Source organism: Condylura cristata, unplaced genomic scaffold (assembly GCF_000260355.1).
Source record: "Condylura cristata isolate star-nosed mole 26May11 unplaced genomic scaffold, ConCri1.0 scaffold00007, whole genome shotgun sequence".
In the NCBI taxonomy this organism is placed as follows: domain Eukaryota; kingdom Metazoa; phylum Chordata; class Mammalia; order Eulipotyphla; family Talpidae; genus Condylura; species Condylura cristata.
The window spans coordinates 48,758,714-48,785,435 of NW_004567108.1; the positions used below are offsets into that span (position 1 = coordinate 48,758,714).

Here is a 26,722-nt window from a genome sequence, read left to right on the forward strand (position 1 = left end):
ACGGCCCTCTCATTCCTGATTCATCAGGAGCCTATGTGGATGCACTAGGGGCAGGAGTGTTGGTGAGGCTGTTGCTACAGATACTTGAGATCTTTCTTTATGCCCTTCAACCACCCTCACCTATTTGGCCTACCTCTGGCCTTGGGGTCAATGTGGGTAATGATTGCACATCTTTAGGAAGGTCACTCCACTTCCTGTGTTGAGACAACACTTCCCTGTGTTGAGAGAGAAATGTGGTCTCAAAAGTGAGAGTGTAAGGTGACCTTAGAGGGGGAGCCCCTGAGCCTAGGGGTGGCCAAAGTGAAAGGAGAGAAACTCTCCCCTCCCGCAAGACAGCGCAAGTGCCAGTTAAACAACTGTCTTCTGGCAACAGGGAAAGTCTGTCCTGGCAGTAGCCCCAGTAAAGACTGCGGCCCCGACCCAGTTCCTAGGGAAGGGCAGAAACAGCCACCTCAGGTCCACTGTCCCTTGAAGTCAGACTGCCCAAGTCTCCCTCCATGAGAATGAGTTATCTGAACAACAACAACAAATTGCTTTTCCTCTGCAAAGTGCTCAGGCTTATCACTGTCCCTTTGTCTCAGGAGAGCTACACATCTGTGTCAAAAATGCTCAACCAGACACTTGGGGCCTGAGACTTGATCAGCACAAGCAGGATGGGGAGATCAGCCAAGGAAGTTCCTCCAGTTAAGTCCTGATATCATCTCTCTCAAGAGCCACCTATACCAAGATACAGAGCAATTCAGGCCATATTGGTATCAGTCTCTCTTGGTTTGATCTGAAAGTTTCTAAACACAAGAAATTCCCTGGTTGTTACTGAATTTTTCAAATAAGGATTTGGTGTTTCTTCCTCACAAAAATGGTCTGGCTTTAAACTCTGAGCAGAAAAGAGAAATTGCTCTTTGGCTTCTGAGCGGGTCCCCCCTGGCATTGCAGAACACTGGTGCTGGGAGTTTTCAGGCGGAATTTCAGTTAAAGTGAGTGGCTCCTCGACACTCTTCTCAAGGGGACAAGAGGGCCGATTAGGTGAGCTCACATATTCATTCTCTTCCCCCAAGATGTTTTCCTGACCCTTTCTAGGTTTCTCTGTGGAAACTTCTTCCAGAAAATTTTCAAAGTTCACCACCAACTTGTCAATTAGGTCCATGGGGGCGGAGCACGGTTTTAGAATCCTGTCTTCTTCCATGTTCACAGAGTCATCAAACTCCTTCAGATATAGTTTATCCTGGAAAAGAAAACGGAATACCGCCAACAGTCATTTGGTAGCTACATTTACTCATCAGGCTTGGAACCCTCCAATGTCCCACTTCTTAACCATCACCACACCTTCCTGTCAAATACCATAAATGATGATCAAATACCTCCTCTGCCCTTCCATAACAACTTGCAGGTGGCCCATTTCCTGAGAAAGAGCACAATATATTCAAACAATTTGTTCTTTTTTTAAAAAAAAAGATTTCTTTATTTATGCATACAGAACTGGGACACAGGGCAGATAAACAGGGGCAGTGAGAGGATTCACCAGAGACAGAGTGGGGAACAGAACAGGCAGATCGACGAAGTACACTGCCGATGAAGCAGTAAGTGAGACAGGATAGGTCTGCTGCACCACGTGGGTCACCTCCCTAGCCAGGGGTTGAACTCATGAAATGGCTGCAGTCAGCTTCATAGTGCTGTGCTTTAACCTGTTGTACCACCAGGGAGGACCTTCATCAGTCAGTTCTTTGAGAGAGCTCTAGGCTATTTCCCATTCTTACAACTGTATGCTCAAGAAACCCCCTGCTGAGATGGGAGCATCAAAACTATAATCATAAGGACAAATGAATTTGGCCAACATCACCAGAAAAATCAAAGGTGGCCTCATGTCAGTGTTGTCCCTGTCCTCACTGGAACTTCAGAGCCTAGCCCAGTGCCTGACATTAAGTGGTTAATAAGTGCTCACTACAGAAGCCAGTTCCACAGATTATTCAAAACATTTTAAAGCTTATACAACACTGCCTAATACAAGACAATGAAGGGGGGGAAACCCAAAATATAATAGAAAAAGGCTGAGTTGAAATGAGGGCTAACATTAAAAATTCCTGCATCAAAAAAGTATTGGAAATCTTTTAATAATAAAGATGTAAAGATTATATTTGATGGATTTACTGCTGCTTAAACCTTAAAAATTTTCGTAAGTTTTCAATCTTTAAACTCATGAGAAAGAGTTTCTACTTACAGCTGATTCTGTAAAAGTCCCCACTGCCAGTTGAACAGAATCTGATGATAACTTCCTCATTCTGATCCAAACAGTCTGAAGCTTCCTGTCCAGCCCAGGGACAGCTGTGTAAATCAGGCACTCTCTACTAGCTTGCTCTTGGCTGCTTCAGTGGCTCCTTATGGCTGGGCCTTCTCTCACTTTCTAATCACTCCCTTAAGGTGGGGCTGGGGACTCACCTGTGCACCTTTGCAGGACCAGTTCCATGCCCGGTACACACCAGGCCCTGTGAGCCTGAAGCCCTTTCTTTGGCTGATTCTATCTCTTCCCTGAGACTTTTTAACCTTGAGCTGTCTGTGCAAATGCTCTAGAAATCTCAGCCTAGCCACCCCCCCCCCCCCCATTTACCTCCTACAACCAGGTGGCTCACAGCCAGGAGTGTTTACCTTGAAATCACCTCTACACCACGTGGCTATACTGCTTTCAGCAGGGTTGGGGACTCTGGGCCAACACAGGTGGTTCAGTTTGCTAAGAAGACAAAAGTTTAAAACAGGTAGTGAGTCCAAAAGGCATTTTCTATGCACTATATGGGCAAGCCAAAAGAGCAGGACTTTGCTAGAGAGAATTGTGTATCTCTCCTCTTAAGTTAGGGCGAGCTCCCAGCCTCCTGACAATAACCGGGAAAGCAAAGTGGCACCCAAGGGACATGATGGGAAGAGAACTATCCTCACGTAAAGCTATGCCTACCCTTCCTTTCTCTCCCATGCCTGCATCTCCAAGCCTGGTCCCAAAGTCAGAATCACACCATCACAGAGAATAGAAGTCTGAGCCCTCCTGAGACACCCACATTTGGGAAAATGCGGTGACATTCAGGTGTGGTCCCGATGGGATTAGCACCTCCTTAGACGTGTAAAATGTACAAGAATTGATGCTGGTGACTTGGTTACAAATTTCAACTGAGAACTGAAGCTGACATTAGCTTAACACTTAACGAAGCACAGCTGCTTAGCAGAGATGGCCAACCAGTGTCCAATTCCAGGGAGAGAGGTCTGAGGAGGAGGGAGCCCTTGACCATCAGGGTAGCTTCCTTTGGGGAGAAAGCACAAGACCCTGAAGGGAACTCACTTCCCTGAAGTAGCCAGGCAATTGCCCCAGTGGCTGGCCCTGGACACTGCACCTGATGTCCGTGCTGGTATCAGCTGGCCAGCACTCTCATTCTGTGAGTCCATATCTCTCTGCTGAGAGAGAAGAGGCTTTGAGGCCTCTTTCCAGGTGTCCCCTCTAGATGATGAGAAAGGAACCATCTCCCCAATTCTAGTCTCAGGTAGCAAGTGCAGCAGATGAAGCCTGGGGGCCAATTCATACTCCCTGACCTGATAAAGGCCTAAATCTGGTATATGCAACTGTGAGCAGTGGGGTAAAATTGCCCTTGTTCAGTCAGCATTCCGAAGAGCCATATGCAATAAATACGTACCAAATTAATAAGTGAGTGGACACCCCTTTAATGGCAGAGTGCCCTCTTCCACCCAGAATGCCTTTTCCCCTTGCCATCCTTGATATTGAGGGCACAAGCTGCTGCCTATAAACTCACTTAGGTCTTCTGAGCCCATATGCCACCGTCAGGATGATGAGAACAAGAAGGCCTCCTCCAACCAGAGATGTTATAAGGAAAATCTCAAGGACACCTTTTGGGGGAAAAAGAGTAGAAATCTGTGAAAGGGTGTACTCATCCCCCTCACTTTCTTGACCAAAAAGAAAGATTAATTTTTTCTTCCACTAGATACAGCAACACTTCCTTATTGGTTTTCTTTCAATTCATTAGAATGTACTCATTTTTTAAAAATCCTCGGTATTTGTGGCTCCCTGTCCAGTTATCTTCTCCTTGAATAATACTCATAAACACTGTTCACCAGGTCCATCTGCCATCATTCAGCAAATATTACCAAACACTATGAACACTATGAACAGCTAGACGCTGTTCTTGGTAATAAGACAAGCAGCAATATGGATTAAATACAAATGAGTAAAAGAAAAAGGAAGTGAGAAATACAAGATCACTCCTCTTGTGGTACTTACATAGAAGGACTCAGAAAGTAAATACTGTGATTATTTCAGATAAAACAGAGTAATAAGATAGAATAGCTAAGATAAGATGGGAGAGAAGACAGCAACTTCAGAAAGGATGGAGAAGACTCCTTTGAGAAAAGAGATCTGAGTTAACAATAACAAGAGCCAAGCATGCAAGGATATGGAGAAGGTTTCCAGGCAGAAGGAAGGGCAGGTGCAAAAGCCTTTGTGAAAGGAACATAATTAAGGCAAAGAATGGGAGGAGATGCGCTCAGCAAGAAACAGACAAAGAAGGCTCTGAATACAACAGAAGCCACTGGTGGATTTTAAGCAGGAAATCGAGGATTTTAACTCTGGCTGCTATATGGAGAATAATTATAGAGCTTCATAGACAGAGGCAGGGAGATTATAACCTGCAGAACAAGGGTAAGAAATTTAACGAATCCAAGGAAGGCTCTGGCCTTCAATTTGACCCCTGGACAAAAATCCAACATTGGGCCATGCTGTGAAAATAGATCATGGCTTTACATGATTTTAAAGAACAATTTGAAAATGTCACTGACCAAAAAGGTAACATTAATCCACTAGTCCATATGTTTTCTATGTAGAGATAAATGCCATATTCACATTTTCCACAAGCATAGAACTCTTTTTATTCTTTTTAAAATGTGATAAACAAGAGGCTTTCATAGCCTATCAGTTACTTCACAGCCTTTTACTGCAAAAGGTATTGATATTCTTTCATCTTCAATATAAAATGTGTCCATTCCTTAAGGCTCTCTAGTTAAAAGTTCAGTTCTGCTAATCAAGGAATAAGGAAAATTATTTTTCTGTTTCTTTCATTCTTCTTCCTTCTTTCTTTACTTCCCTCCTCATCCCATCTTCCTCCCCTCTTGATATTTCCCTAACCACATATGAAGCTACATCCTATTTAACATTCTTGTTTTATTTACTAATTTTTCCTGCCCCCAATTTTTTTTCTATCAATGCTCATAAGTAGAACATATTGTTCACTTTTTTGCTTAAAAAAAATCTGCACAAATGAGCCTCCCTGGTGGCTCAAGGGGTTAAGCTGCAGCACTATGAAGTTCTCTATCCACAGCCACTGCAACACAAGTTTGACCCATGTGGTGCAGCAGACCTCTCCTGATAACGTATTTCAGTCAATGTACCTGTTCTGCTCCCTACTGTCTCTGGTAAACCCTCTCAAACCCTCCCCTCCCTCTGGCCTATACCCCAGTTCTTGTATGAATAAATAAACCTTACAAAAAACAAACTTGCAGGCCCTCCCTGGTAGCGCAGGAGATTAAAGCACAGCACTAAGAATTGAAAGCCACTTCCACATGAGTTCGATCCCCGCTGGCCCCAGAGGTGACCTGCATGGCGAGGCAGACCTCTCCTGACCTGCCTGCTGCTCCCCTCAGCAGTGTACTTCGTCAGTCGGCCTGTTCTGCTCCCCACTCTGTCTCTGGTGAATCCGCTCACCACCCCTGCACCTCTGGCCTGTACCCCAGTTCTGTATACATAAATAAATAAGTAAATCTTAAAAGCAAAAACAAAAAAAAGCTTGCACAAATGGTGAGATTCACTGGTCCTCAGACAATCAAGCTTTTCCCTCTCCTATACTGTAGTAACCACTTAACACAGAGAAGGTGATAACTATGAGCTTGGGTACAATGTGATGGGGGGAGCTGATTTGGGACAGAATGAAGTTGGCATGAACTTTATCTGTCCTCCTCGAGAAACTACGCATGAACAAACTGACCATTCTTTCTATAAGCTAATCTCAATCCTGTCTTTCTCCTCTCCTCACCCATACATCTACCAGGAAGGTCCATGAACAGGGAGGAGAGTGGATTTTCTCATTTGAGTACTAGCCTTTCATTTGGCTTCCCTGTGGCTTTGGCAAATGTCATTTCTGACTGACAAAAGGGAAATAACAAGGAGAGGTGCCCAGGACTAGAAGGAAACACTTACTAATTGACAATGTCTTGAAATTGATCTTGGTACTATTGGTGCCCCCAGCGACGGTGCTGGCCATGACCTGAACAGAGTAAGAGGTCTTCCGGGTCAAGGACTCCAGGTCATACTGCAAGATGCTGGAATTGACGGTCTTAGCTAAAATAAAAATATACAATTCAAACACCATAGTAAGGGCCCTCCCTGATGACCCCATGGGTTAAAGCACAGCACTATGGGGCTCTCTGCAGCCACTGCAAAGGAGTTCAGTCCCCAGCCACGGAGGTGACCCACAAGGTGCAGCAGACCTCTCCTGTCTCGCCCGATGCTCCCCTCAGCAGTGTATTTCAGTCCATCAGCCTGTTCTGCTCCCCACCCTGTCTCTGGTGAAAACTCTCAACCCCCACACACCTCTGCCCTCTACCCCAGTTCTTATATGCATAAACAAGTCTTTAAAAAAAAAACACCACAGTACTTCCAAGTGTGGTCATATTTCAATTTCTCTATCCACTTTCTGCTTAAAGTTAGTCTATCAAAATAATTGAAAGAGTTAAATACAAGAGTTAAAAATATAAACATCTTAAGAGACAACATAGTTCAATCTTCTTAGCTTTGAATCTGGCAAATGGTTTCTTATATTTGATACCAAACACAAGCAACAAAAGGAAAGACCTTCAACTGATCTTTGTCAACATGAAAAGCTTTTGTGCATCAAAAGGCACAACAAAGAGAAAGACAACCTACAGAATGGAAACATATATGTGCAGACTATATTTTTGATAAGGTACATGTATGCAGACTATATAAAGAGCTATTACAACTTACCAACCAAAAGCTAACAGCCCAATTTTAAAATAGGTAAAGAGACTGAAAAGCCTTTTCTGAAGAAATGACCTACAAACACTGAAAAGATGTTCAACACCACTGGTCAATAGGGAAATATAATTAGATATCACACTGAGATACTTCATCATACCCACTAGGACAGTCAATTAATTTGAACAACCTCAACAGAAAGTAACAAGTTATTGACAAGCATGTAGAGAAGCTGGTGGGAATGTAAAATTCCATGGTGCAGCCACCATGGGACTCCTCAGAGAGGAACCTGGAGTTACCGTGCTACCCATGTTCACAGCAGCATTAGCCATAGTAGCCAAAAGGTGGAAACAACCTAAATGTCAGCCCACTGGTGAATGAGTTAACAAAATGCGCTCTATGCCTACAAAAGAACTTTATTCAGGCATAAAAATGCATGGTGTACTAGTACATGCTACCACATGCAGTGGGTCAATTTTGAAAACATGAGGCTAAGTGAAAAAGACCAGATGCAGCACGTCACATATCCACCATATGATTTATTTGGAACATGGATAATAAGTAAATTCATAGAGAAAGCAATTTTGTGACCCATAGGACTCTGGGAAGAGTGGAATGAGAAGTGACTGATAATAGGTGCAGGGTTACTATTTGGGTATAAAAGAAGAAGAGGTAGTAATGATGGCTGCACAACACTGCACAACACTGAATTGCATATTTTTGATTTTTTTTAAATGGTAAAGTTTATTGTATTTTACCATGACAACAACAAAAGTTAGCTTAAACAGGAGTCCAGGTTTAGCCCAGAAAATAGGATGTCAGGAGGCAGTGAATCAGAAAATAGTATGATGTGGCAGGGGCAGTGGAATCATGACAGAAGTCCTGCACTGAAATACATGTCACCAAACAGGTTTTGTCCCTGGCTAATCCAGATTGGGAATAATTGCTGAGGAACTCTGAGGAGTCCTATATGACCAAGGCCTAACCAGGACAATTATGTCAACTCCTCTGCTCCCTAGAGCACGCACAGGTACTGTCACTTCACTCTCATTCAACAAAACACTCGATGCAGATGCTCATGGCCCCATTTTCAGAGAGGCGCAAAGAAGCCAAGTGACTCACACAGGGGTACAGAGTACCCCAAGGGAGGTCTATCCGTACCATCTATTTGGAGCTTGGGTCTTGCTCAATTTGGCTGTAAGTACACTTACAGAATTTCTTTCCATCTTCAGATTGGTAAAAGATGGTATAGTTCCTGATGAAACCTCTCCTCTGACTCTTGGGAATCTCTTTCCATGTGACTGTGACCGTCTTTATGCCAATGTTCTCCACCTGGGCCATGGGACCTTCCAATGGAACTTTACAGAGAGAAAAATAATTCACACTGGGTCACACTCTAGCAGATCCTGTACCACAACAGCTCTTGTGAGTACTCAGACTAAAATCAATGCCAGGGGTAAGAAGTGAAGATATGGTAGGAAACTGATGAATCATTTTCTTAGGGAAAAGAGTTTCCTGGGGTCATCAATCCATCAATCTTGAACAGGAAGAAAAGCAGTGCCAAAAACCAGAGAAAATGTACATTCTTCTGGATTTTTCACCGAAATTTGGCATCCAGCCCTTTCATGCAAATATGTAAAGTATAACTGTTGTCAAATAATTAGAGTAAGCTTCAAATGTTACCTCTGAGTAAGAGAATGTTATCTCCCAATGTCAAATCTGGAAGCTGGGAGCTACCAAAAAGACTACAACAAAGTCTGAGCAACTCACCAGTAAAATCCTTGTGTATAGCTACACAGATGAATATTGTAGCATTTCCAACTTAATTAACTCTGCCTAAGTTCATTTTAATGAAACATTATTTCTGCTTGTTTGCTATTTGCACTATTTCTTTATGAGCTCAGGCAACTTCACCTCTCTAGGTAAATTTTCCATTTGTGCAAGGAGGGGCTTAGATTCAACAATTTGTAATGTAAATGAACAGTTTTGAGATTCAGTGAACCCTGATCGATCAGACGTGTGTGCCACATAGACAAGCCCTTTGGCAACCAGCCATGAAACCCTGGCGAGAGCACCTGACAGCCCCGGGTGTGCCCTCCCCCAGGGCTTGTCTATACATACTGTCTTCTTTGATGTAAACCTGGATGGAATATGGTTCGCCCACATGCTCTTGCAATATTGGATACACAGAGATGTTGTAGCACCAGAAAGGTTTTAATTTATCTGTGAAAGAGAGTGGGGAGATAGGAAGAACAAACATAAGTGCAGCATATGTTATATTGGAAGGAATGCTAGACTAAGATTATGGCTAATGCTTTGGGGATATGTTCTCTATTTCTACAGTTTCCACATCTGGTAAATAAGGTTAGGTCAGATAGTGTCTTGTGTCTATCTCTGTTCTAGTATTTCTAGTTAACTCTTACAACTAAACTGCACCAATCTGGTAAAATGACAGAACCATCCACAAAGAGAATAGCAGGAGATCCTGTCTCTCCTCCATCACTGAATTTGTCATATGATTTTTTTTTTAAGATTTATTTGTGCATACAGAACTGGGGTACAAGCCAGAGGCTCAGGGATGGTGAGAGTCTTCACCAGAGACAGAGCGGGGAGCAGAACAGGCAGATCGATGAAGTACACTGCTGAGGGGAGCAGCGGGCTGGTCAGGAGAAGTCTGCCGCGCCATGTGGTCACCTCCGGGGCAGGCAGGAATCGAACTCATGCGGAAGTGGCTTTAGCTTCTTAGTGAGTGCTGTGCTTTAACCGGCTATGCCACCAGGGAGGGCCCTGTCATATGATTGAAGGCTACTAAAGGTACACTTAGCCCTCCTGGCAATTGTACATTACCCTATAGGACTCAGATACCATTAATTCCAACTCCTCAGCTTGCCTGTATAGGTCTTCATATGGATGCTATTACGTATCATGAAGTGGTTGGGCTGATTGGGGTGGGAGGGTAAAGTCTTACTCACATGTCTCATGTGGAGTAGGGACTTTCCTGAAAAGAAGGCTATTCCCTCAATCCATGCCTGGGGGAGTAGGTTAATTCTTAAACAGGCAGCCAGGCCCTCCCTGGTGGCACAGTGGGTTAAAGCACTGCACTAAGAAGCTTAAGCCAATTCCGCATGAGTTTGATCCCCGCCTGCCCCAGAGGAGATCCACATGACGAGGCAGACCTCTCCTGACCCGCCCGCTGCTCCCCTCAGCAGTGTGCTTTGTCGATCTGCCTGTTCTGCTCCCCACCCTGTTCCTGGTGAATCCTCTCACCCTCCGCATCTCTGGCCTGTACCCCAGTTCTGTATGAATAAATAAATAAATCTTTAAAAAAAAAGACCAGGCAGCCAGAACTGAAGGAAGCATCCTGGATACCTTGAGGTGACCAAGGTACCTGGGGAAAGCTAGTGACGGGTAAGATGCTGCTCTCCTCCTGGGAATAGGCCAGATATATGGTCTGACACCATGACTTCCTGCTCAGCCTTGCTGGAGAATGCCAAGAAGTGTGTCATTTCACTAAGCTTGCTTGATAAATGCTATTAATAACCACATACACAGCTTGGAAGCCAAAGCTAAAGATTTCAAAATGGATAAAAATGAAACTAGATGCTACACAGAGGCAAAGTTCAGGATTCCGCTCTGGTTACCTTGCTGGAGGGTCCAGTTCCTGGCCATATACACAGAGTCCCAGGAGATGGGAGAGGGCTCTGCGTCCTCATCTGGGAACCACTCGATCACCCATGAGTCCACCTCCAGAGTTGGGCTTTGCCATTCCACCAATAACTGGTCCTGAGTGAGGCAGGCCTGCATGGACTCAATGCAGCCAAATGCTGAAAGGAGAGAAAAGCACTGCTTCACCACTACCCAACTGCTCCCGATGCACCAGCCTCGCTGGCATCCATTCAGTGCCCATTCCAAAGTTCCAGATCTCCATGCAGTCTCCCCTTCAGGTGCTAGTTTCACCTGTTTATTGTATCACCTCTCCTTACTCCCAACTTTGATGACTGAATGTCTTCTTCACCTTTTATTTAACCTCCCCCCAAATTTGCCTGTTCCTACAAAAGGATCTTGCTAGGAAGTTGCTAATTAAAAGACCTACCACCCACAGGTATCCTTGCAAGTCAAAAAGAAAGTCTGAGAGGAAGACTCAATCAAGGGTAGACTTTCAGGCACCAGTAATTCTGTGTCTAGAAAGTTAGGCGATGATCCTAAAACTCTTATCAGAGAAATGGCCTCAAATTTCAACTGCTCAGGCTGACCCATAAACCTAACTCTGGGCTCCTAATGTCAAGGCAGGAGGAGCTGTGTTTGCACCAGAAATACACAGACGCACTCATCCAAAGCACCTAAGTAGGGCCCAATATGTAAATGTCATTTCCCACAGGCCTGGCAGAAAACTCAAGACTGGAAACCGGCCACAGATTCCTTTAACAGAGAGCTTGAACAGGTGGCTTCAGATCCAGTACCTGGGATTTAATAAGAATTGAGAGTGACCTTATTGACAATGTTTTAAATACACAGAAGACAGGAGGACTGTCTGGAGGAGCAGAGAGGCAGAGGACTGCTGGAAGGATGGCACTCAGAGGTCACAGTATATGGTCCACCCCCTCACCCACTTCTCACCACGCAAACACACCTTAGCCTTCAAACTTGGAATCCACAGGAAGTATGTCTAAGTGAACGTCAAAGACAGTCCTGGGTGATGGTGTCCCTCAAAAAAAAAAAAACAAAAAAATCTTTTGAAGCTGAAAACCTAGGCCAAGTGTAGAGATTTGAGGTGGGAACCAGGGGTCCTGAGTCCTGCTATTTCTAGATGAAAAGCCCCAGCAAACTGTGTGCATACTTAGGAGCCTCTATTCTGGAAAGCCACAGTCCTTTCTCCAAACGGAGACATTCCCTACTAGTCATACAACGTAGGCCAAGGACTTTGTCAACCTGGAAGGGTAGCTCTGAGAAAGGTCACCTGAGGCATGAAGGAGACATGAAGTTGGGGTGAGGGGAGCGGTGGGGGCAAGGAGCACAGAGCCAGGAAGTCAATTCCACCTTGTCCCTAGGGGTTCTACTGTCTCCCCTCAGATCACCCCTACTCATAGATTCTAGGCATCCTGAGAAGTCATTCCAGGCAGGCTGAAGCATTCATGGAGCATTTGGAAGATCACCTAGCCTCTGTGGCAGATAATGGTGGAGTTCCCTGGGCCTCTCAGAGTCTTTCTTACTGTTGTGTTTGCTAACTTGGGATAAATCTGAGATGGACAATACATTCCAGAGTAACGCTCAGGGTTAGGCTGGAACCACCCTCCCCAGGGCCTTTATCCAATTTTGTGCCTGTTTTGAGTTAAACTGCATCACCCCCAACCCCCAAAGGTATCTTCTGTACTGCAGAATGTGATTTTATTTGGAAATCAGGGCATCACAGATATAAGAAGTCAAATTAAAATGGTGGACCCTGCTCTCCCTGGATGGTGGACCCTTAACCTAATATGGACTCAACGGGAGAAACACACAGGAAGCTGGCCATGTGTATTGCTGGAGTTATGCTGCCACCGGCTGAGAAACAGCGTCCAGAAGCATGGACAGAGTCTCTCCTAGAGGCTATGAAAGAAGCATGGCCCTACCAGCACCTTGGTTTCAGACTTGCAGCCTCGAGAGCTAGGAGACAATACATTGCTGTTGTTTGAAGTGACCTACCTGTGGGACCTTGTTATGTCAGCCCTGGAAAAAAATCAAGCAGCATCCATAGCCTGGCCTCCTCTCCTGGCCTGGCCTTGCTTCCTCTGCTTCCTTTTCTAGTCTCCCTAGAAGAGCTTTCTTAATGAATTACTTCACAAAAACCCTGACCTAAAGACTGAGTGAGTGTTGTCCTAGGCCCCCACCCTGTCTCTTTGCCAACTGGCGCTCTGAGGAGCAGGAGGTGCACTGAAAGAGTGAAATAGACTGTGGGGCACCAAGGCAACACACCTAGGCTCTGACCATAGAGGGGGTGGGGGGATGGCTCAGTTAAGCCATGAGTCAGCCTGAGAGAGGGAAGGTCCTGGACAGGCACCAAGTCCTCCTACGGAATGTAAACGAATTACTGATGAGCCACCCTCATTCCACAAGAACATGTTGGAGGATTCTTCCAAATAAAACACTCTCAGGGATGGCAGGAAATACATACCTTTCCTAAGAAAAAGGGAGAGGGTCTTGGATAGTCAACACCATTAATTTCTCTGGATTTGCACAAAGGCCATCATGCTGGGCTGTCAGACATAGTCCTCAGATGCTGTCTGACCCACCCTCAACTCTATGCCAGCTCAGTCCCAAACTCTCCCTCAGATGCCCCCACACACAGGTGGCTGTGTTCCCTAGACCCTACCTCAGATCACTCCAGATCTGGAGTTATGCTGCTTCCTGGCTAAGGCAAGAAGGAACCCGAAGTGTATCTATTTCAACCCCTTATTTTAAAGATGGGGAAGTAGAAAAGCCCACAGTTCAGTGTCATGCAGTGTCTGTCACCATACTCTAAGGCACTTTATTACTACCAAGTCCACATTTCCAGATAAATTTGATTGCACACATTTTGATCATGCAGATCTAGGCTTACATTTCACATGAGGAAGCTTGAGCAAATAACTAAACTTTCTTGAATCACAGATTTATCACCAGTAAAAGGAATCTAATAACATTTAACCTTATGGGTCATTTCAAAGCTAATATTACTCTATGTCATCTCAATGCCTCACATATACTTACGGGCAATATATGATAATTATATTTAATGAATATTATGTTTATAACATTATAATTTATTCTCCATTTGACTCCATTTTATCATGCAAAATTCTCTAGAATATTACTTCTTCCTATATCTAAGACTGTAAACTTAGAGAGCCTGGGGATCTGTGATTTTTCCTCTAGCATCAATTCATAAATTCATGAGACTGTGCTGGCCAAGCATGTCTGTCACATCACTAAGCTCTGCCACTGCTATAGGAGCCACAGATGACATGAGAGCCACAGGTGTGGCGGTGTCCTAGTAAGACTGTTTACAAAAACAGGTGTCAGGTCAGGTCTGGCCTGCGAGATGTAGTTTGCTGATGCCTGTTTTGGGCTCACCGATAATTCTGATAAAGCAAATGGATTCGGAACTGGAAATGGAGCAGGGGGAAACTTCAGTAAATTTTAGTGACAGTATATTTTATCATATTTTTTAAGTTGGTAATCCATGTCTCAGAGAAACTTAATCAGAACTTTTATTTAAAAGAAGATAATTCTCATTAGATGAAGCGTTTTACACACAAGATCTCGTTCAGTCTTCAACAACTTAATGAGGTGGGTATCACTATACAATAGCTTTATTTGATAAGTTGTTAAGGCTTAGAGAGGTCAGGTAATTTGTCCAGGATGGATGGCACCCAGTGCAGGAGCACAGGTCTGAATGCAGCGCCACTGGCTCCAAGGCCTGTTTTATCCCTGCTGCCTCTGCCCCAGGGCCAATACACTGAGAGGCTGCTCAGCAGCTGTCCAGCCTAGTATGAGAGAATGTATATGCAGGAACACATGTGTGAGTGTGGTCACCCTAGGAGTACTGCAGAGCAGGGAAGCAGGGTCTCAGGTCTTCAGTCCCTTGGACTGAAGGGAAACAAACACTGAAATAATACAAAACATGCATATTTAAGAGCTCTAGAATGAGGCCAGGGAACAAGCAGGTTAACTGGTAGGATACGAAAAGGAAGTGGCTGGAGGTGGGACCGGGGTACTAAGTCTAGACTAGCCTAGAAGTGGTACATAAATGCTGAGCCGGTCTAGGTTCTCCAGGTAGTGCTGCAAACACTAGACAGTGAGTGCCTTTCCTGTGCCAGCTGTTTTATGCTTACCCTAGGTACTGGAAATGCAGAGAGAGAGAGCAGGAGGAGGAGGTGGGAAAAAGAAAAGATGAAGAGAAAACAGACAAAAATCTCTTGACTTATGGAGGTGATAGGTAATAAATGATAGAAAAAGGAATTGTAAAGTTTATAGAGATGAATATGGCAGTAAGAGAAAATTGATTACCTACAATTCTTTGAATATGAACTGAAGAAGATATTTTATTCCAAAACAAGATATAAAATACAAGTTTGCCTGGGAGCACTAGAATGTCAGATTACTTAGTCAAAAGTATAAAGAGCAACTTATTAACAAGCATAAACTTAGAATTTTTCCTAGCTTGGCAGTCAAATCGAAAGGACAAGGGACAGGACCCCAAAGCTGGGGTGTGGTCTGTACCTTGTGGGGAGATTTCGTAGTTCCCATCACTGAGGACAAATCTGACTGATTTTAGTTTTAAAGAGCGCAGTCATCAGGCCAAAACAAATGCAAGTTGCACACAGAATCTTCAGGCTTTTGCCTTCGTACTGTATGATTTATGAAGTCATTGATTTCAACACAGGCATTGTGCCAGAGGAACTTTATCTCAAGGGGTTCACTTGGTTACCACAGATTATATTTTCCCCACCATAACTTACGAAGTCCCCACTTAATTTTCATATAGACTCAAGAGGAACAGCAACCTTAACCAACTAGGTAGAACCAGTTCTAAGTAAGAAGTTTAGCTCTACTCACATTTTTCATTAATAGCTGGAATCCTCAGGGTGGCCACTGGAGACTTCCCAAGAGAATTATAAGAAATCACAGACACCCAATAGGTCTTGCCTCCCAGGTACACATCAAGTTGCTGTTCAGTAGTATTCTTTTTCTCTGTGAGGTTAGTGTTGTTCTCTGGAAAGTAGCATATACTGTAGCCAAGAGTTTTTTCCATTACTGGGGTTCCTCTTGCTTTCTGAATCCAAAGGAAACAAAATTTATTGCCAATAACAAAAACTGTTGTAAATGGTGACTGTGGGGGGAGGGCTGAAATAATTGTTAGGGCTAAATTATAATCAGGAAATTACATTCAAGGAGGAATAAAAGACCTGCACTGTGGTGTTAACACTTCAATTGCCAGGAAAAAAAGGATTTGCTAAATGGTACTTTGGGATCAACTCTTAACAGAAATCTAATTCCATGATACCAAATTAAGAGAATGCCATTGCAATGCAAGCAAGCCATCCTTGTTTCCTTTGGGCTGTATCTGTATTTACTGCAGAGTAAAACTTAAACAGCTGGGGCATTAGATCCATGTCAGTACCATGTCTGTCCTCTTATTTGATGCCCACAAAAACCAGAGAGCACCTATATATTTGCCTTTTTTCACTACTTCCCTAGAATCAGGCACCCAGGAATTCCAGCTTAGAGGGCAAAAACATCCACATGCCCCACCAGTGACTGTAGTGAGACACCTAGGGTCACCCCAATCTTGAGCCTGATCACCATAGGCACCAGCATACTGAATATTTCCCCATAATTACAGGTCTCCCCAGTGGTTCACTTTCTGTTACTCACTACACATGTAGACGGAGCAGAACGGAATTCAAGGGCAGGCAGGTTTTAGAAGCCACTCTGACCCACTGCCTTCCCAGTTCAGGAACTTCCTTCACAACCCCTATGACATGAAAGGTCAGCTAGAACCTTCTTAATTCCTGGGAAGCTTATTCTGTCTCAGGCCAACCAATTTTATTGTTTTTTAATAACAGCTTTATTGAGATATAATTCCATACCATAAAATTCACTGCTTTGAAGTCATGATTTTAGTACATTTACTAGGTTGCAAAATCATCACCAATCTAATTATAGTCTGTTCTCTTTTTTTAAACAATTTTAATCCTGGCCCTCCCTGGTGGTGCAGCGGGTTAAAGCACAGCACTGAGGAGCTAAAGGCACTTCCACATGAGTTCAATCCCTGCCTGCCCCGGAGGTGACCACATGGCGAGGCAGACCTCTCCTGACCCACCCGCTGCTCCCCTCAGCAGTGTACTTCGTTGATCTGCCTGTTCTGCTCCCCACTCTGTCTCTAGTGAACCCTCTCACCCTCCGCATCTCTGGCCTGTACCCCAGTTTTGTATGAATAAATAAATAAAATCTTTAAAAAAAAAACAAACAATTTTAATCCTTAAGAAAACTCCTCTATTGAGCCAAAAGGAAGATGAGCCCCAAGTGAGAGGGAGGAGGAGGGCACTGATGTGCATCTCACCTACTTCTCTGTCTTTTGACACAGGACTCCCAGGCTAAGGCTGCAGGTGGGCATATGCCATTGTTTGTTTTCCTCCCCCAGATATATTGATGGAGTCATTTGTTTTCTTTCTTAATAACTGAGAAAGAAATCACATCTGGGATTGATTCTCAAAGATTTCTCAACACCACTAACTGTGCTTTCCCTGTCTGCTGCCTCAGCAACCTGAGGGTGGTCCCCTGAGGGGGTGGGTGGAGTGGTGAAAGGAGAAGGTTGAGGTAGAAGCCTGTGCCAACCCGGAAATAAGTAGTAATAAGACTGGAATGTCATTTGACAAGGCAGAGTGATTTTCCTATTTTCAAACAATTCTAAACTGGCCTGGACTTCATCAAGTATGAGATAACAAGAGGAGTATTTTCTGAGGATTTTGAGACATATTAGAGTTTTGGCACTGCACTGCTCCCTCCCTTTCTTTTTTTTTTTTTTTTTTCAAGATTTATTTATTTACTCATACAGAACTGGGGTACAGGCCAGAGATGTGGAGGGTGAGAGGATTCACCAGAGACAGAGAGGGAAGCAGAACAGGCAGATCTATGAAGTACACTGCTGAGGGGAGCAGCGGACGGGTCAGGAGAGGTCTGCCACGCCATGTGGTCACCTCCGGGGCAGGCGGGAATCGAACTCATGTGGAAGTGGCTTTAGTTTCTCAGTGCAGTGCTTTAACCCACTGCGCCACCAGGGAGGGCCCACCCCTCCCTTCCTTATCTCCCTCCACCCTCTGCCCCATTCTTATCCCCCCTAGTTTTCTGGATTACCCCCCTCTGTTTGTCCTTTTCTTTCCTCTGCATGCCCTCCTCACCCCCCTTTTCTATTAGTTTCCTTTATCCTCTTGCTTCCTCCTCTGTGCATCACCCACTTAGTCTTTTTGTTCTTCATTTCAGGCCTCGATCCTAAAGAAAATAATGCAGGCCCTGCTCTGCTCTTGCACCTGCTATCCCAGGACTCGAAGGGACACATGTACATCCTCTGTAATGACCTGACCCAAGGTAGTGCTCTTTGCCAAAGTGGGGATAATGGCTCTACATTTTATATTGCCTTCTAATGGAGGCCAGCCATTGATGGTTTTCTCCATCACTATCAAGGTATTTCCTGTACTTTGTACTGTTCCAAAGCTTCAGAACAAAAACGGGGGCTGGGGTCTGAAATGCACACTCAGGCCATCCACAAGATGATCCCAGTGAATTTTTGAGCTGGGAGACCACTGTGATATTTGGAACACCATAAATCTTCTAAGAAATGAAATTCAGGGGTGTCAAGTTCAAAAGGTTTAAGAGTCACATGTCTTAGAAGTGTAAGCGATCAAAGATATTAAACAAACAAACAGAAATAATAGAGAGGGAGGTCACCTTCCATAACAACCGCACCAGCCTTTTTCCATCCTCCTGGGCTGGGCCCAGGACTCTCCACAGATCCAGGCCATAGGGAACTGTAAGGAACAAGAGGGAGTTGTTCAACTCAGACAAGGCAGACACTCCAAATTAGCCACCTATCTAGAAAATGCAGTTGGGGGATTTGCCTGAGGCAGTCGGTAGGAGGAAGAAGGAGATTGGTGGTGTCACAAAACCCAGATCACATCTTCAGGTTGAGATCTAAGGCTTAAAATTAACAAAAGGTAACAAAAAAAAAAAAAAAAAAAAAAAAACCTGCTCTTGGATCTGAGGACTGAAAGAAAAAAGTACACTTAACTCCATCATAATATCATTCACATCGGAATTGAAAGGTGCCATTTCCTCTCCTCTAAGCTGTAATGTGTATACACACTGTAGCTGGAATGACAGTTTTAATTGATAAGGAGACAATTAATATGAATAAACTTAATATATAAAATTAATATGTAATTATTATACATAATTTGTAACATATCTGCTCCTATAAAGGATGAAACTGCATACTTCCCATGTTATGAGCTGTAAGAAAGAATTAAAGAAAGAGCAGAGAAATGATCTTCACCGATTCCTCCCTGAGCTGGAAATTTAATGTTGATCTTCCTGACAGGAGGCCTACAGGGTTGCATGTTTCTAATGGCCTGATAAGAAAGGAAACATAGAGGGCCTTCCCTGGTGGAGCAGCAGGTTAAAGCACAGCACTAAGGAGCTAAAGCTACCTCAGCATGAATTCAATACCCGCCCCGAAGGTGATCCACATGGCACCGCAGACCTCTCCTGTCCTGCCCGCTGCTCCCCTCAGCAGTGTACTTCATCAGTCAGCCTGCTCTGCTCCCCACTCTGTCTCTGGTAAATCCTCTCACTGCCCCTGCACCTCCTGCCTGTACCCCAGTTCTGTATGCATAAATAAATCAATAAATCTTTAAAAAAAAAAACGAAACATAGAAATTCATATCAAGAGGGCAAGTTATTTGCCGACTATAGGCACTGAATTTATGGAACTCACTAAATGGAATTTATCATGTGATCTTCTCAAAAGAGAAGAAAATAAAAAACTTTGTCTGTAATCAACATGAATGAGTGCAAAATTGGAGCCATGTCCATTTTTCATGGTTGTCTTCTAGAAAATGCAAGAACATAATGTTAAACCTGACTCAAGCGTTTTTCCAGTGAATAACACAATCTACATGTATGGCCGTCAAATGATCTAACATTTCACTTGATCTCTGGATTATATCTCTCACAGCATCACATCTCAAGCAAATTTTGACAAGGAGTGTATCACTAGCAATTTCCAGCTGAAAGCTCTGATGCGTGCCTCAAGTGTCAAACAACTGAAAAGCTCATTAGAAAATGGCATTCACACTTCAGCCTTAAAAGAAAAGCAGAGTTCTAAAGAACCACCCAGAAGGTCAATGGGCTATAATTAAGGAAACAAAGTCACAGTTGATGAGCTCTGAATATCCTTAAGAAATCACATGGCTGATATATCATTATAATTAGGCCTATAGTCAACTAGTCACTCAAGCTACCTAAACCATTTTAGCACTGAGAGATTGTCTTCAGGTCTCTTTATTACTTCAGGTGATTGAGTATCTTAAAGTGAAATTACTGAACTCCAGCTAAAGAAACTTCCTAATGTAGAAAAACCTGCCAAAGGGCAATTACCTGTCTTGCCATCAATGGAGAGTCACATTCTAAAACTCTTATAGAAATGGAAGTGTAGGTAACACAATCTGTTAGACTACAAATCTCCCAATGAGAGTAAATTATAATTTCATGTAAGGTTCGTATCATAAGAAATTGATGCAGAGTTTACCTATGACTCATCCACATTCCATTGTGATGTTATTTTAAAAGCTTTGCCAGCAGTTTCCTGGTTCCCCAGGGCCTTCACAGAATCAGAAGACAGGACAGCCAGTACCCAACTTTCTCAGATGGCATCAACAGTCTGGTTGCAAGCTGTCTACAGGCCAACAGAAGTGAGCACAAAGTTCCTGCTAGAATATGACCTTGGCACAAAGGCACAAAGCCATTAGACCTTCAGAGCTGACCCACCAAGTAGGAGGGGGACTGACTCTCTCATTCTCAGAGGCTCTCTGTTCCAGGTAAACAGAAGTCAAACTCCGTACTAATAACAATTAGTGTAACAAACAAAAAAAAAAACAAAAGGCAAAGTGCTCATTACAGTACAGTCCCAAATCATATCTCATGGATACACAGAGGTTAAATAAAACTGATTATTAAATAATCATTCTGGTCATTTGATTGAAAATATGGTTGAAATTCTCCTTAGATTTCTGCCATGGATAACAATTTAGTTTTATTAAACGGTGATGATTGATAAATTTAAACAGCATTTTTTCCCCTGTTACTGAGGCCACTATTATTTGTACATATGGTCCAAAGAAAAATAGTCTTCCTGAATGAGACTTCCCACAAACACAGCTGTGAGTTAAACCACCATCTCACTAGCATGGAAATCTCCAGATGTTCCTCTCAAGTTTCTATTGACCAAGAGTTAATAATGGATTGGCAATTTAATCAAGAGGGTGAGGAAAATAAAACTTCTGTATTTGTGAAAGAACAGAATTAAAACTTTCCAGCTCTGCCAATTATGTATTCAAAGGCATCAATTATTTGGTCTGATATAGTAACAATTTGATGCTGTTTTTTTCTTTTACAATGTGGGATCGATCCCCAAAACCAGTACCAATTAGACACAAACTGGTGCCTTTGCTAAAGACCAAATAACAAATGTCACGTATTAAACACTTTTCTTGAATTATTGTATTTATCCTCCACAGTCCTATAACTAGGTGCACCAGTATTATCTCTATTTCTGATACACAAAGAAATTAGCAACTTTCCAATATCACAAACTTTTATGTGATAAAGCTGGGGTTTGAATATGATTCTATGTCACATAGTAGGTATTAATGTATTTAAATATGGGTAAATAACCCTAATAATCAATATATAAGAATCCAGAAGAAAATGGATGTCACATCAACTTAGAAATGTTTAAATTCAGAAAAGTTTGAGGTAATATATGTCAAACAATTGGCTTTTCATTGTGAAACAGGGGAATAAACAGCTTAGGAATTAGGAAAAGAGAAATTAGAATTTTCCAACAGGTGAGGTTTCATTATCATCAATTTCCTCTGTAGTCTTAAAAAAAAATAAAAAAGAAGAGCAAAGTTTTCTGGTAGTGATTTTGAAATATGTTGCTCTGAATGATGAAATTAGCAATGGGTACTAATCTAGTGTTTTGCTAACTACTCTATGTCAAGTTGGCTGAAATAATAAATCTTGCTTCTGGCAGCAAACCAAGTATATGAATCTAACATTAAGGCCTGACTGTGAAGAGAGAGTTTAACACTAGCCATGAGGGCAACAGGAGTTTGCAGGAAAAGGAAGAGTGACACCTACAGCAAGCAGAGGGTGGTGACAGATGAAGAACCTGGTGTGCCAGACTGTCTGCTGAAAGTTGTGGCAAAGGGAGGGGACAATGTCCCTGATATGGAAACTGTTCTAGTCTAATCTCCAAAAAGGGAGGGATTAGCTAAGTCATTACTACAACAGCTTACAGCTATTGGATCTTTTTTTTTTTCTTTACCACTATATTTATGTGCTATTTGGTATTTGTAAACTATTATATTCATATTTATTGGATACTTTGAGGTGATGTCTGTAGAGTATATATGTGTTTCAAAATATAACATGTAATTTTGATCAAAAGAGCTACCACTTGATTAGCTTTCTTTGTCCAAGTACATATTTTTATTTATTTCAAATTTAAGTCACCCTTACTATGTATAAGGCACTGTTCTAATCACATAAACCCATCATGATTTGATTTTTCTGTGACCTCTTCCTGTACTGGCACAGACAGGCAAAGAAGACTAAATGCATGAATGGCAGAAAAGAACTGAATCCTGGGACAGAAGGAACTCCCAAGCCATTTAGTCCAGGTCCCATGTGCCACATGAAGCTTACTGTATAACTATACCCACCAAAGGGAAGTCCAGACTAAGCATGAACATCTCCAGTGGGGGATAAAACATTCAGAAGGCATCAGACTGTTTCCAGATATCTGACACTCTGGCAAAAGCACCAAACATCTGTTACTACTAACGTGGTCCCGTGGAAAACACAACCAGGTTTCAGAGAAAGAAATTGCTCTCAGATGGACCCAGGCAGCAAGCACAGTTCTTACTTGAGACCAATGTGGGGCCTGGCTTTGAGATTTATATAAAGAGCCTGAAATTATGGCTAGGTGGAAGGAGGAAATTCATGATCTATGTTACCTATCTTGCAAACAAATAAAGTTAAAACTGCAGAGAATGGTTAGAAAGGTCAATATTTTTATATTTCTTTTCCATGTTTCAGGAAACAATGGGTGGTTATCATCAAGCAATCATGCAATCATTCATTCACTCATTGTTCTACCCTAAAGTGGCCCTCAAAGACCTAGTAATACCTGGAATCTGTAAATGTTTCATTATATGGAAAAAGGGACTTTACAGAATTAAGTTAGTATATTGAGATAGAGGGATTATCCTGGACTATTCATGTGAGTCCATAATCACAAATGTCAATGTAAGAGAAAAGAGAGTTTAAACAGGAGAGGAGAGGAAAAAAACCAGACAGGGTAATGATGGAAGCATATAGATGGAGGGAAGGGCCACACACCAAGGGACATGGGCAGCCACTAGAAATTGGAAGGGGCAAGAAAGCACTCTCTCTTCAAAGTCTCTAAAAGGAAACAGCCCTATCTATCCTGGACTCTACCTCACTGGAACTGACTTTGTACTTCTGACCTCCAGAGGAATAAGTGGGGAAAAAAATGTATTGTTTTAAGTCACTAAATTTGAGGTAATTTGTTACAGTGGTTATAGGAAACTAATGTATCCATTAAACATTGGCTGTCTCATGGGATCAGGCACTGGGTAAGGCTCTTAAGAGCATGGTCATCAACTGAGGGACCCTGGACAATTAATTAATATCACTGAACTTAACTCCCTCACCTCCAGAGAAGTGAAACTATTTATATGTAATCACAAAGGAAAAACTAACACTAACAAAAGAAAATTTGGTATTTATTGAGTATTTACACCAGGTTAAATAGTTCTCTTAATTAAAAAAAAAAGGTAATACAAAGGAGGTACTGCTGTTAACTCAATTTCACAAATCATCTTCCATTATGGAACAGGTGACTAAGAAGTGAAGAAGCAAGGTTTAAAGAGTAGGTCTCTTGCCCCGAGTCTTTCCAGAACCAGTGGGATTTAAGCCATGCTGTGGACTCAAGCACTACAGCACTCTCATCACTACCTCATTCACCCTGTGTTCAGTCCCTTTCTTTCTTTCCCTTACTGCCATCAAAGGTGTGAGCTCTTTTGTCCATTAGTCATAGCTTTATTACTTTTAGTACTAGCTTGAAGGTTTTTACAATATACACATCTTTAGTTTATCACAGGCCATTTTAAAATAATACTATACTGTTCTACATACAGCCTAAGAACTTCACAGTTAAGATGATCTTTTGTCTTTGAGGCAAAAAAAGCTGCTAAGGTAATTAATACCATCAGAAGAGGACTGGCTTATACTATGGACGCAGGAGTATTGGTGAGTGCCTGGGGAGTGTTTTACCAGGTTTTAGAACGCTAGTAGAACTCTACTAACACGCAGTAAAGCAGAAGGTTTACTCGGGATTCATACCAAATGCATACAATTATAGTACAAAATTATTTGGGGTGGTGGGGGTGGGCTGCCCTCATTTCAATAATTGATCATACAATTAAATTGACAGCAACAGGGAGGGAAGGGAACAAAACTTGTGGTCAAGTTTAGGAAACTGGCAATAGAGCAGTGGGACCAGCCCAAAGAAACCCTCAGCCCCTCAAGTGCAAGGAAAGATAGGGGAGTGCCATGAGTCCCAGAGGCATGGAGTCCATAAGCATCTCAAACTGCGTTAGCTTTGGGGCCTATATTTATGCCAGTTTGCAGAGGCATCTTATCAGGACTACCTGTTAATTTTGATGTGGGTGGGGACCTCTTCACACAGCCAGGTTTTTATGTCCTCACTTTTTGCATGTCTGCTTATAAGTGTGTTCTTAAACAAGTGATTGATTGCTTAAGTTGCTCTATCACAAATGCCCCCCAGCTTTCCATCAGTCAGGGTCATTACAACATCCCTGGGATAATGTGCAGATTTTCCATGATTCCTTGGCACTGACAAAATCTACAAAGACTAGACCCAGGTCACTCTAAACCAGTATAGACGGGAAAGAAATACAAGGGACCAACTTGCCTTCTTCTTTAGTTGTTCCCATTTTCTCTTGGCTCCAGCCACTCCAGAACACTGACTTCTCTGCCACACACTGTAGAGCTACAACATATTCTGTAAAAGCCTGTAGTCCTGTGAGGTTGTATGATTCAACTTCATTGAACTCTTCTTTGAAGTTAACTTTCATCTGAAAGATAGAGGAAACCCTGAGCGAGAAGAGATACCGCATGTCTTTCCATTTTTCCTTTTCATCCCCAGCCATTTTTTATCTTTTTAGAACTAGCAGTTATTTCTCAAATTTTAAAATATATTATTTTTGTGAATAAGCAAATCCCACAAGCAAGAGATGTTTGCAACACACATACCAAAGACTCAGAAAAAGAATAGGCACTCATATAGTCAATTTAAAAATCGTATAGATCAGCCATCAGGAAAACTGTGCCACACACTTACGTCCATGCTTTAAAACAAAGCACTCCAATGGCCAATAAACTCATGAAAAGTTGTGTAGCTTATGAAAAGTCAGGTAAGTACATGATTGCATTGTGCTCGGACAGTGAAAAACTACACAATGAAAATGTATAATATATAGTAATTTAAAACATGAATAAAACTTAAAAGCACAATGTTAAAAGAAAAGGCTGAAGATGAAAATAAGTCTGTATTTCACTTATATAATGCCTCAGATTGTGTTGTTCAGGGATGCAGACTTACACAGTATAGCCACAAAAAAAAGAAAAGAAGATGTAATTACCATGAAAGTCAGAATAATGGTTCTAAGGGAGGAGAGGTTGTCATCAGAAAAGGGTAGGGCAGGGGTTCTGTCTGGCATGCTCGCTTTTACTTTGGTGGTTTTCAACATGAGCACAACTTAATAATTTGTCACATGCAAAACTTATGCTCTGCATTCACTTTTCTAAATGTATTATGCTCATAATTTTATAAAAGTTAAGAAAACTTAAAAAATAAAATGGTCAAACCATAGACTCTCTAGCAGCCAGGACAGCTAGCCATAAACCAGGGTGAAATGCAAAATTTCTCGCTCTTTAATATGTGTCCTGTTCAGAATGTGCAATCATTATTACATCCCTACTCAGAATATAAAATGGGAAATGTAGAGAGAAAAAGGACAAGATGATTCTAGGTCACCACAAGTGATTATCTTCCTTGGGCCCTCTGAAAGAAAGATAATGGTCTAACTTACCCAGTGGGTACTATTTACTGTTCTAAATCGAAGTCTGTATTTTAAATCATATGGAACCATAGGTCTTCTCCATTTTATTTGAACCATCCTTTTGATGTCTAAAACTGGGTTCACACTGGAAATCTCAGGGGGTTCTGTTTTCACTGAAAATAAAAATCATACAGCTTTCATATTTGCAAAAAAGATCAGAATGTATTAATAACATCCACCTCAATCAAAAAATAAATAAGCCTAGATAGAAAATGACTGTGTTTTCTGATCTGTGTACAGATGGGGCATTAGGAAGAAAGTGCAAAGGGAATATGGGCAACAAACCCCTCCCCCAATATCCAAAAACTGGAATGTTCAATGATTTTTCAGGAATGGACATTGAGCAAATGGAGGCAAAAGGAATAGGCCCTTCCTCTTATTTATCTCCTCCACTTAGCCTCTTTTTTTTGACTCCTAAGATGAAGGAGAGTCTAATATCAGTAGAAAGTATCTCTCATTTTCCTTGCATGGTGTGTACTTTTAAAACAAAATAGATGGTAAAGAGAGTGATGGAAATATATTTCCTTAATTGTTATGCAGTATTGTAAACCAATTTTTCCTCAGTAAAAACTAAAAAGAGAAAAATGAAAGAAATTGATATAAAAAAAATCCTAGTTCTGCCTCTAACTTATCTGTGTGAGGTAACTTTTTTTTTTTT

At 42.2% G+C, this 26,722-nt stretch overlaps 1 protein-coding gene across 5 annotated transcripts in view; it reads right to left on the reverse strand.

Moving 5' to 3' along the window:
* Positions 1-214: 214 nt before the first annotated feature.
* IL31RA (interleukin 31 receptor A) overlaps positions 215-26,722 on the reverse strand; it is a 48,206-nt gene continuing 21,698 nt past the window's right edge. For all 5 annotated transcript variants that reach the window (XM_012721869.1, XM_012721868.1, XM_012721870.1 and 2 more), the window contains 11 exons: positions 26,035-26,177; positions 24,855-25,017; positions 18,503-18,582; positions 15,611-15,827; positions 10,678-10,860; positions 9,158-9,259; positions 8,248-8,394; positions 6,239-6,379; positions 3,786-3,879; positions 2,641-2,722; positions 215-1,222 (listed from right to left, as the gene is read on the reverse strand). In XM_012721869.1, coding sequence (XP_012577323.1) covers positions 740-1,222; positions 2,641-2,722; positions 3,786-3,879; positions 6,239-6,379; positions 8,248-8,394; positions 9,158-9,259; positions 10,678-10,860; positions 15,611-15,827; positions 18,503-18,582; positions 24,855-25,017; positions 26,035-26,177 — 1,835 coding nt within the window. In that variant the 3' untranslated portion in view covers positions 215-739. The remainder of the gene's footprint in view (positions 1,223-2,640; positions 2,723-3,785; positions 3,880-6,238; positions 6,380-8,247; positions 8,395-9,157; positions 9,260-10,677; positions 10,861-15,610; positions 15,828-18,502; positions 18,583-24,854; positions 25,018-26,034; positions 26,178-26,722) is intronic.